This window comes from Leiobunum rupestre, chromosome 1 (genome assembly GCF_980474605.1).
Source record: "Leiobunum rupestre chromosome 1, qqLeiRupe1.1.hap1, whole genome shotgun sequence".
Classification (NCBI taxonomy): domain Eukaryota; kingdom Metazoa; phylum Arthropoda; class Arachnida; order Opiliones; family Sclerosomatidae; genus Leiobunum; species Leiobunum rupestre.
In genome coordinates this window covers 58,471,355-58,485,372 of record NC_143384.1, presented here as the reverse complement: position 1 = coordinate 58,485,372, position 14,018 = coordinate 58,471,355, and the positions used below count along the sequence as shown (strand labels likewise).

Here is a 14,018-nt window from a genome sequence, read left to right as displayed (position 1 = left end):
AAAAAAACTATTACACAAGCTTCTAGTATCTGGATATCTCCCATTGAAATGCCTTGCTGTTTGTATGAAAACATCACAGTCAGCTGCGTGAATAGAATTATTTAAATAATTTCTAACTCCTTTAAATTTACTTTTTGGGAGTCGATAATGTCTAATAATGTAGCGACTGAAGTAACGTTTTTAATTTGAGGAAGTATCTTCATACCATTATGATTTTTTTCACTAGTTGCCTTCCTTGCTGATTCTTCCTTTAAGTCGAGATTTATCCAGTGTTTTCAATGATGAGGGTACTGTTTTTTCACTTCTCATTTAGTACTACTTAAAACTGGTTTGAAATTATCATTGACCAAATCATGCAAAACAGTACTCTAATTTGCATTAAGAAAACAATCAAATATAAATATTAACCCAAATACTTCTTACTAGAATAAAACTCACTATAGCACATTTTCAGGAGTTTCTTTAAATGGCAATGGATCCGGATTTCCAAAAGTTGGACCTTCAGATCTCACAAATTGTTCCGAACACAATTAGTGTGTATACCTTTTTAATTTTTCAATTTAAATAGATTATCATATCTACCACAAGCAGAAATCCAACGTTTGCATTTTTCGGCCTTGGGAAATGGAAATATCTAACCGATTTATCAGAACTATTTCTACGTGACACGGAATTTGTACACAAAGAATATACGCAACGTTTCTTTCTCGTAGTCAAAATTACAATATAAATAATTAATAATTACAGAAAACCGTTTTAAATAACACTCATAACTCACAGCGTAATAAAGCGGACTTTTGCGCTACGGCCATCTTTATCTTGAAAGATCGACCTTTGAAGTTGAGGTTTCACCCCCCTTTTTCCCACCCCGAAAGCTCGCTGGTCGACAGAGGGACTTCAATGCAGTGGAAGCTACGTGATTTCTCGTCCCCTTATGGATATATACTGTCTATGATGTCACTTAGTATCAATAATTAATCTCTTATTTGAAGTGGCATAGTATTCCGCCATTGATGATTAACTCGAAAGTAAAAACAGTGCCATGTAATAAAGCGGAATAAAACTAGGTTTAAAAAAGCTATTTTGCGCTGTTATCACCGACTGCTTAGAGTCTTATAATTAAACTATATACAAAAGGAATGTGGATGTAACCTTATACTTCTTTGGAGAAAGATTCTGATGGCCGGACTTTAACTGGTTTCTTTGCTGAGCGTGTGGCCAGTGAGATGTTATATGTTAATCTTAATAAAACGTGTTGTTTTGTTAATATTAAGATAGTGTTTAAACAAATTAACGATAACCTCGTTTTATTTATTTTAAACGACAAACTTAGTCTTTTTAGGGAACTATCTCGATTTAGAGAAAAATCAATTTGGTTGACCAAAAAATGTTTTGGTTAGGACATTAATTTTTAGGTCTTGTTATTTTGATAGACTTTCACTTCAAAGATAAAATATATTATTTAGGATTTTATCGTGATTGTTATATGATTTGTTACTTCAGTACATAGAAAAAACACCGACCATGGAAGAATTATTAAAAAGAGCAAAGTATATACGTATGGAACGAAATTTCACTTTCTTGAACTTGCTGCCCGTCAATTCGGTGTTCATCATAAATGAAAACGATTTTAAATATTTAACTAAAAACTGGAAATTGTGCGAAAATATTTATAGAAGTGAAAGTTCCTATTTTCCGATAACCAGCGATTTTTGCCTTAGCATGCGCCTTCCGTCTTTGATCAGAGAAGACGCCAAGTATCTGTAAGTGTTTATGCTTTCCATTTTAGACCAGAATGCGAAAATATTTGAATTAAAGTTTGTGCTACTCTTTTTGAGTTTCTTATCGAGCTGAGAGAAAGAATATGGTCCGAGCGACGATAAGACATTGAGGCACCTTAGAAAATTTTACTTTATTCATTACAAATACTTCAGGTTTTTAAGCCTAGGTTTCCTTGATATATAAACATTTATTTTCGATATTATAAAGATATTTTTTGTTAATCATTAAAAAATCTATTTAACAGTGCAGGGCGTTTTCAGGAGACGATGCAAATAAAACCACTGGAAATATTATGGGATTTTTATTTTGGTCAACATGTTCCCGTCAACTCTCTCCGACGTCTTACCGAAACTTCTATTTCCTTTCTGATTCCAATCTTCACAATTTGGTTTCGAGGAATTTTAATATCGATCGTGGCCGTTTGCTTTGAATGCTTTCATTATTATTTTAAACATCTTTAGATTTATGTAACGAAACGGATATGTTTAAACTGAGTATTTATAGAACAGATTTCTTTTCTTGATTTTTATTATTGTTATAATTCGATCATAAAAACCGTTTTGTAAAATAAATGACCCCAGCCCCATTTTGCACAGAATGACATTTGTAAGGGCTACATCGTTTTGTGTATGTCTTCGCACATTATAATGAAGGGTTAAGAATGATTGACCTTTGTCTCCCAAACTTCACAATGAAAATTCTACTGTAAAAATACAAAAAGTTCTTTGTTCTAGTGAAAACACGTGATTGAAGCACTTGAACACATTTAATAGTTTTTTTTAAGTAATTGATTGAAATTGTTGAAGAAACTGATTGTAACTGTAAAAAATATTTAACTATAACTGTGCAAAACACCTGGCTATAAAGACATATGAGGGTATTTATACTGTTGGCACTAATTTGGAGAAATGTGATAGAACGTCTTATTTATAATCCTTGTGATATTTATCTTTCAATGAAATATTACCTAATGTAAAATGTAATAAATGAATTATTAACAATTCATTTAATATACACCATGATTTTTATAATATGCTTATTGGAAAGGCTCATATTCATTTTGAAAGTATTAAATTTCATAAGTCCATAATTTGAGTAAGAATTACATTTAAAATTTAACAGCAAGTTTGGGCATCGTTTCTGGGTTTAACTTTTCGACATTAATTCACTATAGTATTAGAATATAAGGCCTGAATAAAAATCATAAAATTAAACACCATTGAAAAATTCACTCGATGACATAAATGACAAAGACATTATTCGTTGTACTTTAATATAAATACAGTGAAAGGCAGAGAGGCAAGTGCGTCAAGGGCATTAAGGGTCGAAGTTTTAAGCCTCTAAGATATGCATCAAGGGTGTGGCATCTCCCTAATTGCAACACTGCAGTACGTCGCTCGAACACGTGAAACCTGTCCTAAGTCTTTTATTAAAGTAACGGGTTTTTTTTATTATCAAAACAAGCATAAAAGCTTCATTATGAAAACTAGCAAAAAATATTATCGATCTACACTATGTCCTGATGGAGTACAGATCAACTCCGATTTGAAAATTACGTACACCAACGAAGAAGCTCATGGGCAGGCAGATTAGGACCCATATTACGACAACAAGTACGGCTCTTCAACCGCAATATCCAATAACCTATATCCAAGAAGAGCTCCGAAAGAATCAACAACATGTGGCTTCCACAAATCATCACGTACGTCTCCCGAAACCGCCATTTTTTATAGAGACCTTTATACTATCAGAATGGACCCAGAGACTGGTTTCCCGCGGGAATAGAAACCCCAGCAGACGAACCGCATTCATATATCATGAAGGACAAGCTGGGGAGAGTGTTTCGCAGGACACGAGTTCACCTACGTCCTCGCCAGAAAGAGGACTCAGAATTTATTCCCTCTAGTCCTCCCATAGATAGCGCTCCAGAATATAATAAAACACATCTTAGGCATACACAATCTAACTTCAAAGGCGAATCAGCATTTTCATTTATTACCCAACAACCACCCGACCGAACCATACTGCAAAACCGAATCTCATTTCAGCATGTCATCCCTCAGACCTCAACGCAGCTTCAACACCCAGCTAGTTACAATCCACTTAATTCTCCACAAGCTGCTGTCCCTCTGCCGCAGCCAACTCAACAAACAGCACTACCATTACACCAGTTTCCGAGGCTAACCACTCCAATTCCGTATAGTGCACATCAGCAAAAGACTAACGATGTCACTATCTAATCAGTGAATTCCTGTCTCACCATTTCCAGTAACTCATGCGCCATTTCCAAAACATCAAAGTCAGGCACTAGATACTGTAACAACTCGTTATGGTCAGATTATCACGAAACCCCATAAACTAAACATATAAAAAAGTTGTTGTAATAGATGGCGCCGGTTTAGTTATGCATCATAGGTGGCTTTGAAAGTGAATACTAACAAGCCCGGACGACTGTATATAAGGCTGAACAATACGGATATCGGGAAGTTGGATTTTAATGTATTATCACGTTTTAATAAACTTATCTGCATATTTATAGTGATATCTTTTATACTACAACACTTTACGCAGTAAATTGATTTTTTTAATTTTGCGTTGTTTAATTCGGAGAAAATAACATTCTTCTAAGCTACAATCACAAAGTCATTTTCAGGATCATGTTTTGGCTCTCAACTACTGCTTCTATTATTTTTAACCAAAGTTGCTTAAAAGTTCGTAATAATTGCGCAAATAGTCCATATTTTGTTAATAACCATAGAGAACGTATGCGGTAGGCCCTGTCAAAGCTTAAACTCTTTTAATTTGCTCAGGGAGGCAATTTTATGAGTCTATTTGATTTTTTTCATCGAGCTGGTCTTTCTTACGCAGAATAGAATGTCTTGTATTGTGAAGTTGGTTAAACATTTCATCAGTTTCTTACGGCACGATTATTATCAAATTAAAGTTACCTTTATCAGCCATTATGTCTTTGCAGGGCTCAAATGGTTGTTTCAGTCTTATTTAAAGCTGACTCGAATTCCTTTCAGTATCAAAAACCATTTCACTCATTTCATTGGAGTAATTTGTGGTAGAGATAAGAAATGTAGCAAACCAACTTTGGTCGATTTCGTTATTTTGCAATATTTTAAATCACGGTGAATATTTATTAACCATTTTTCCTTTAGGTTCTCTTCTTGGGTAAACTATAAAATGTTAACTAAAACATAACCAAGAGTTACTTTAAAAAGTTCATTTTCATAATGAAAATTTAAATTATTTGTACTGAATGACATACTTTTTCGCCACTTTCAGTAAAAGTTGGTTCTGTTTACAACGACCCACAAAATAAACCTTTGACATTTAGTTTGATGAAGTGTTATAAAAAAGAATGGAAGAAAGCCGAGACCCAAGGAACTGGAAAAGGTACCGACAATATGATCCAAAGACTTCAAAATACAATTCGGACTAGTAACAATTCGGCCGCAAACTTTAAAATTGCAGAAAACTTTACCCCCCCCCCCTCCTTTACCTCATTCGTGTATTCAGTGCTTCACCCCCAAATTATTCCAAATAAGGCTTTGGGTTGGTCTAGGCTGACGGAAGGCTGAAAAAATGATTTAATACAATGTGTTTTTGTAGATAATGATATTGCTACCTATCCACACCCCCTTGACCGTGCTACTGTCCTAAATTCAATTTATTTACGACCAAAATTCATAACACTTAAAATAATATTTCGGGTCAATTTGAGAGAAATTAATGATAATTGTTAATTATAATTGTAATAATTATTTTTATAAATCCAAACATTCAATCACTACGTGTTGAAGATAAGGAACGTTATCGGCTTTTTTCCCGTTCCGTTTTTTAACAATTTAAAATGTTCAAGTGTAAATAAGATATTCTTTTAATCACACTTACTATTTTTTATCCTTGTATATATATTCGCTCACGGCGCATATAAGGTGTGTCACTTTAATTATGCCTTCCATCTGGTAACGTATTCATTATTTAATATAGTTTAATTAATAAACGTTCGTTATTTTAATTACTGCGTTACGACTTCTTACTAGTTTCATTAGTTAGTGTAGGGTAGCGTTGCTGTTATTATTGGAGTTAAATCTCCAGTAAGTTATGGGCCCAGCACGCTCCCACTGCGCCCTCACGACAACACTGATGATCTAGTGTACTACCTGCTGTACCCTGTATCCTGTTTCGAGTTCCCGTCATAGCAATCCATATCCTGTTCAACAATTCCCGCATGCAAACACGGATAGTCTATTTCGTCAAGACGTCGAAAAGCTATCAGGTCCAGAGAATTGGAGGAGTTGGAAAAGACAAATAGTCGACATCCTAACCGTTCGAGACGTATACGAGATTCTTACTGGCGAATGGATTGAACCTACGGAACAGGTACCTGGAGCAACAGCAGCAGAGAAGTCTGAATACACTTCAAACAAGAAGAAGTACCGAGTGGCGTTCAGCACGGTCCGTGGTATCCTCTGGTCAACCTTATCCAAAAAGGTCCAAAACATGATCACAAATTGCGAGACACCAAAGGAAATGTGGGACAAGCTGCTCGAAATTTTCGAGCAGAAGTCGCCGGACGTCGACATGGCCACCCACATTGCCCAGATGTGCTCTCTCTGGACAGATATCTTGTCAACGGCAAAGACAGAAAAGGACGTAACGTTCGACGATTGCATCCTTATTGCATGTATTTTCGAGTCCCTACCGCAGGACGAATACCGAGAATTTGGTATGCTTTGGGATAAGATGCCTACAGAGAAACAGACTGTCGCAGAATTATAACGTCTGTTAATCGGCCGTGCAACTCGAGAAGGCGACGCGTTCGGAGATTCCTCTGGTCTTATGGTAAAACGCAGTAACGGAAGTTACTCTGGCACCTCAAATGAGAAGAAAACCATAAGACGTAAGCAAAAATGTACAAATTGCCGGAAGCTTGGTCACATTGCTGAAGACTGTCAGGGACAAAAACTAGCCTCTAGAAAGACGTGTAATGACGACAGCAACCACGCAAGCATTGGGGGTCTGATTGCAGCTGATGGTCTCGTTGCACGTTCATCATCTGAAGAAGCCTGGTACTTTGATTCGGGTGCTACACAGCATATGACGAACGACGCCACGAAGTTCCTGAATTTTCGAAGGTTTGCTACACCAGCAACTCTTCAGATCGGAAACAAGATGCAGATGACAGCGGATGGTGAAGGAGACATCAAGTTTCATTTCCGGATCGGAAAGAAACTACGTCACGATTTCGTCCACAATGTCTGGCACATTCCCGACTTCGCCTGCAACGTTTTCTCATTAAAAAGCGCCATGAAGAGAAACAAGAATCTGGAGTTCAAAGTTACAGCAAATTCTTGTGGTCTCTATGAAGTCCTCGGGGGTAAAAGAAACCTCTGTGTCCCTGGTAGGGTCGAGAACTTGTATCGTCTGGACGTCATGGTCAAGCAGCCATCCCAATCTGCTCACATCGCAGCAGATCCTCGAAATGACCGAAAAGCAGATCTACAAATCTGGCACGAGCGTATGGGTCATCAGGATAAACGTCATGTAGCAGCAACCTTGAGAAGACTCGGATATGCAGTCCTCAACCAGAGATCTGATAAGCTCTGAGAAGGGTGCATCTATGGCAAGATGACGAGGCACAGCTTCGGCACTCAGCTGGAAAAGGCAACGAAACCGGGTGAAAGGATTCACTCAGTTCTCTGGGGACCATCACCGACATCGTCCATGAAGGGGAAGAGATATTACGTACTATTCAAAGACGAGTATTCCAGTATTCGAGCCGTATTCTTCCTAACGAAGAAATCCGAAGTCATTGACTGTTTCAAAGACTTCCTTGCTTTCTGTCGAACCCGTAACCACACAGTACAAGAGCTGATCACTGACAATGGAACCGAATATATCAATGAAGAGTTTCATCGTTGGACTTCCAAAGAAGGTCTCACCATCGCAAGTCAATGCCATATACGCCAGAACAAAACGGGGTTGCTGAAAGAGAGAACAGGACAGACCTACCACCGAAACTCTGGGCTGAAGCGGTAAACACGAGTGTCTATGTCCTGAATTAGAACAGCTCCGACTTGCATTACTGGGAAGACCCCATACGAGCTATGGACGGGGAAGTCAAATCCGTCGATCCAGCATCTGCGAGTTTTTGGCACAGAATGTTTCGTCCACGTACCAAAAGATAAAAGGAAAAAACTGTCACGAAAGGCATAGCGGGGTTTCCTGGTTGGTTACGAAGACAACGCAGATGGGTATAGAGTCCATGTTCGAGAGCTGAATGATGTCCTGAGGTCGAGAGATGTCAGATTTATGCCTGAAATTTGCACTCTTGACCCCTGGATTCCTGTCCCGGATGAATTGTCCACTCAGGGCGAGCAGTTAACCGTAGATTCTATCTGCAAAGACGAGCCAATCACAGCTACAGATGTACCAAGCGATATGCCCATCACCATACCTGTTCATGACAAAGGCAAGGACAACCACCCTGGGATAAGTGCTCCGCAGTTCTCAGAGATCGCTCAACCCTCAAGAAAGTTCAGTCGTGTCATACCTGTCATCCAGCAAATAAAGCCTTCCTGATCTGCGACACATTACCACAGACTGCCAGTGAAGCACGTTCCAGTAACGATTTAACAGAATGGCAGGAGGCAATGGCAGACGAGCTTACAGTGATGAAGAAACACGACGTCTACGAAATGGTAGATTCTCCGCTTGGTCGAAAAATCATTGGAAACCGTTAGATTTTTCGTACGAAGCATGATGAAGATGGTACAGTTATCAAGTACAAAGCTGGACTCGTAGCTAAAGGTTTTACGCAACGAGAGGGTGTCGATTACGACGAAACTTTCGCTCCGGTCGCTCGATTCGAGACTCTACGAATATTCGTCAGCCTAGTCGCCCAGAAAAATCTTCATTTACGACAGTTCGACGTGAAGACCGCTTTTCTGCGTGGCAAGCTATCTGAAGATATATACCTACGTCAACCTGATGATTTCAACGATGGCAGCGGACAAGTCTGGAAGTTAAGGAAATGTCTTTATGGTCTCAAGCCATCCCCACGGTGCTGGAATGAACGAGTCGGCATGTCCTTACGTGACCATGGTTTCAAAAACGCTGATGGAGACCGATGCCTGTACATGCTGTCCACCAACGCCATTTTCTTGGTTCTCGTTATCTACGTCGATGATGGTCTTATTGCTGGAAATACAACCGAAGCTGTAGACGAGTTCCTTTCCAATTTCAGTGATGAATTCGAAATCATCACAGGAAGAGCGTCAACCTATCTTGGGCTGAAAATTGATTTGTTGAAAGACGGGTCTATATTTCTACACCAGAGCGCCTATATCGAAAAAATCCTGGAGAGGTTTAACATGCAGGACTGCAAACCGGTAAAAACTCCTACCAGCAGTCCAGATACTACCGATCAGAGCAGAGAGCTTTTCGAGTCAACAACCGTATATGCCTCAGCCATCGGAAGTCTCAGATACGCAGCCACAGGAACACGACCTGATAAAGAGTACGCTGTTAATCGAGCGTCGCTATCTATGGACAATCCCACAGTCGCCGACTGGAACTGGGTGAAAAGGATCTTTCGATATCTTAAGAGGGACCTCTACACTTGGTCTCCTATTCAAGGCAGGCGATTCTATGACAACAAATCCTTACAGCGACGCTGACTACGCCGGCTGTGAAAAAACGAGACGTTCAACATCTGGAATCGTATGCTTAATTGGTACCACTCCAGTCACATGGGCGAGTAGAAAGCAACAATCCACCGCCTTATCAACCACAGAGGCCGAGCTGGTAGCAGCCACTGAGGCAGTCAAGGATGTCGTCTGGATTGAACGAATCAAGTCATTCCTAGGTGTCATAGACAATGATGTACCGACACTTCGAGTTGACAACTCATTAAAAATGCTGAGTTCCATCGCCGAACGAAACATATCAGCATTCGTCAATACTACGTACGTGAGCTGGTTGAAGTGGGCGTGATCAACGTTATGTATGTCCCAAGTGAAGAGCAACTGGTCGACATATTCACCAAGTCGCTGTCAGCAGAAATCTTCATCCGTCTGCGTCACAAACTCAACCTACGTCACCTTGAAAAAATCTACAACGAGGGCGATTGTTGAAGATAAGGAAAGTTATCGGTTTTTTTTCCCGTTCCGTTTTTTAACAGGTTAAAATGTTCAAGTGTAAATAAGATATTCTTTTAATCTTTACTATTTTTTAACCTTGTATATATATTCGCTCACGGCGCGTATAAGGTGTGTCACTTTAATTATGCCTTCCATCTGGTAAAGTATTCATTATTTAATATAGTTCTAATTAATAAACGTTCGTTATTTTAATTACTGCGTTATGACTTCTTACTAGTTTCATTAGTTAGTGCAGGGTAGTGTTGCTGTTATTATTGGAGTTAAATCTCCAATACTACGCAATAATTTTTAATGTTAAATTCAAAACAAACAAAAAAGGTAATTATGGTTATTTAGTTTTTATTTTATTAAAGTAAAGCCGAGACAAACCATGTTAATGCAGTATAGGAAAATAAATTTACTCGATTCCCAGGTTTTTAGGTAATTGAAATAATTTTGCAATCAGAGTGAAATGGGTCTGTAGGAAGTTATCTTCCATCATTCCTATTAATATGAACTTTAATTCTCAGCTCTTACTAATATTCCTCGAAATAAGAAATATTTAAATTTTTCCGGATATTTTTCGAGTTTAAATTTATTCCGGGTTTTTACGGATCATATTAAAATTAAGACCTGTGCGTCCAGAATAATGTAATATAATATTTCAAAAACTCTTATCACTATTAATCCTGGTCTATTAAAAATAACGGATAATCATAATACAATACTCAAATGTAAAGGTTTTTGATTGTATTCATTACATGGCCGATTGCAAAATAATTTCAAATGGTTAATTGTTAAAATAACTCCTAATTCGAAAACATAAGCAAATGAAAATGGAACGTAACTTAATAAAATTTTAATTGTTCAAAGTAAGTGTTTGTTGTACCTTTTATTATCCAATTAAATTGACGTTTATCATCTTCCTTTTAACGAAGATTTTGGATTATGGTTTGCTATAAACAATTACGTTTTAGTAGATTCTCATTTTCTGAAGCAATTTAAAAGTTTAATAATAGATTAAGTTGATATTTTTAAAAACTCGTTTGCTAATAAAGCCGCCCTATCTTATAACTGTGCCACTTATCATTTGTGACAATTTTATGTCTAGCAACTGAAGTCAAACTTGACACAAAACCAAAAGTAAAACATTGAAAATAGGGATTTTTTTCTCAAATTCTGGAATTTGGTTTACTGTAGTCGTTTCAAGATATTTTAATAATAATTTGTGATCAGGTTTCAAAGCGGGGCTCAATTTAATTCTTCAAAATTTCCTTTTTATTATTTGACATATTTATATTATAATATTATTATACTCAATCCTTTTACCATTTATCTCATTTAATTTATTAACCTGTCATATAGCAGCTACTAATTCGTTTTTATTACGACCCGATCATAGAAGTCCTTTGAGAAACAGTAAAATGTAAAACCTAAACCCCTGCCCTTGTAAGAACTATTAATTGATTGAACAACACTCAGCACCAAAACAGGCAAAAGTTTGATTCAGTGTAAAAAGTTGAATTTAAGGTAGAAAACAACCGTAAATTATCCATCTTATGTTCAGTGTATTTCCAGGTCTATAGAAAAACGAGCCAATTAATCTGTCTTTTAGAAAAAGCCCGCATCAACTTTTAAATTTCCGTTTATTGGAAAATGGTTTGTTTCCTCTAATGCGCACGTGCTTTGGTTTTAAAGAAGTGGTGTCATTGTCGAGCACTGTAGACACAATTTTGCAAAATATGATAATTGCTCTAAAATAACAATATTTTTTCTGTACTTTAGAAAGATTAAATGTATACTCAGTGCATATTATACAACAATTTATCACAGTATAGTGCAAAATATTTGACTATACCTACTTATATTTTAAATAATTTGCTGAATACCACGTAAGTAAACTCATTCAATTATAAATTGCTGATGTATTTGATGTTGTTACATTGACGGTGCGTAAGCCATACGCGTTTGAGTCTCCAAAAATTAACGTTAAGGTGACATAACATAAGTACTATCAACAATATTAAACTTTACTAACTAAAATGAGTGAGGAAGAGAGTCACCATTGCAAAGTAGTGCAAATGTACTTATAATTTTATCAGAATACTTAAATAAAATTACATATTTCGAGCATATCAACAGTGTAGATATACCTTCGAGGATATGCTTAGCAATAAAGCTATGTTCAAAAATTAATACAAAATTTAATATTTCATAAATAAGAAAATGGAACTTTGAACTTTAAAATATCTGGGTACTTTCCGAAAAAATATAAATGTTGCCAATAAATTCTTTACACGTCATTTGAACTATCGTCAAAGGATATATAATGTTACTTTTAATGAGTGTAATATTTGGCCTATAGTTTTGATTTAGGGTCCATGATATTTGGGAGATTGTGTTAGATCGTAATTGCGTGAGATACAAATTGTTTTTAATAATAATTGAAAAATAATAATAATAATAATTATCGTTATTAAGCGAGAAATTCCATAGATACCAAACATAAGTGGCCGAGTAGAAAGTTGTTGTCACAAAGCAGAATTTTTAGGAATTAGTGTGGACGAGATAAATTAATTTTTTTAAGGTTTTCGATTATAGTTGTTAAATACCCAGCGCCGCCTCTGCTGGAAAGGGTATTGAAAGTAAGCTTTGGTCGATGAAACCTGACGCAAAGCGTTCTTCTTCATCGATCGACCACATCTGCAACTGGTTCTCGAAAGTATGGGCCCGTAGCCATAATAAAACCCAAGTCTTATTGTTTGTTTTATGATTTTTATATTGTTACTTAAGATGTTTTTTCTTGTGAAAGTGATCTTTCGATTTTTTGTTTCGTAAATGAGAAAATGTTTCGTGGTTCATTAACCTGAAACAAGCTTGAGGTAGCTTTTTACTTTTTCACAATTGGTTATTTGAGTGATATTGGGGTAAATTTTACTGTCGTCGTCGTATTGTTTTACTATCGAGTGTTTAAGTTAGTTCTATCAGTCGTTTGCGTGGATGTTCTTTAAAAACGGACTGACCTGTGGAAACAGCAGGTGGTAGGGAATGGCAGCCATTGCTTTTTATAAAATTCGATCGAGTATCAAGTTAATACTGAAGCCACAAAGTAGCTTTGTCGACGATTCGGTTGCTAACTCAAAAACTGGTACGAAAAAACGGCCTAACGAATGGAGATGCTTAAATGACAAAATTTAGTTTATTATATTAATATCTATAGTATACATTAGTTTTCGCAGCTGTGCAAGCTTATGCGAAGTTAATTTATGTAGCGCCTATGCGCTCGCTACGAATGGTCCGAACCGTAGACAACGTTAGCAACAGAAAGCACCGCAGGTGGCTAATTCGCCGCTTGTTTTCATAAAACTATAGTGAATTAATTAAAATCCAACCAACTCAAGTTGACAATTTTTAAGTTAATTCTACAATTTCATCGTTCTAACGTTTATTCTATTACCAACTGATATAAAATGCATTTACCAAAACCGTGAAAAATATTTAAATTTACCCTTTTAAAAATGTTTACCTTGAAAACTTCGAAACTCAAGGTTATTTTAAACAAATGTTCTGATCGAGCAATTTGAAATACACTGTGTTCTACTCTTCTCTCTATCTCCGGAAATCTGCATATTATCTTTCGTAAAAATTTCAAAGGCCTATTCTAAATGAATTTTTACGAATTTGGATAGATTTAAAACTTTTTGTTTATTTTAACTATTTGAAAAAAAAATCTTAACGGAAAAGTCAATCTTATCAACATGCGCATTTCGTAAAAAGGAACAATTGGCAAAATTTGATTGTCGAAACTTTTTACTTTCACACTTGTCCGAAACGCAATAAAAATATATAAAATATTTCTTCATAAAACTAAAACATTTCTTTAAGATCGAAATTTTTACCAATTTTTGAAGTATTCCATCAAATGAAAAGTAACAACTTTCCATGGTTCCACGACTAAGTTACAACTAACTTGGCTTATGCTATCGAAAAGGAGGTACGTACATCCCAAGCCTATGTAGTGATAAGTGCAGGTCAGCTAGGCTCGGCTAGGCTAATACCCAAGGCACCACCTTAGGCCTAAGT

The 14,018-nt window shown here is 36.6% G+C and overlaps 1 protein-coding gene across 1 annotated transcript; it reads left to right on the top strand.

Annotated features, from left to right (window-relative positions):
- Positions 1-6,633: 6,633 nt before the first annotated feature.
- Positions 6,634-7,401, top strand: LOC149963385 (uncharacterized). Its single transcript, XM_090166699.1, has one exon. The coding sequence runs from the start codon at positions 6,634-6,636 to the stop codon at positions 7,399-7,401; it is 768 nt and encodes a 255-aa protein (XP_090022825.1).
- Positions 7,402-14,018: the final 6,617 nt, after the last annotated feature.

Coding starts and splice junctions, on each gene's coding strand:
- LOC149963385 (XM_090166699.1), top strand. CDS start 6,634: ATGGTAAAACGCAGTAACGGAAGTTACTCTGGCACCTCAAATGAGAAG.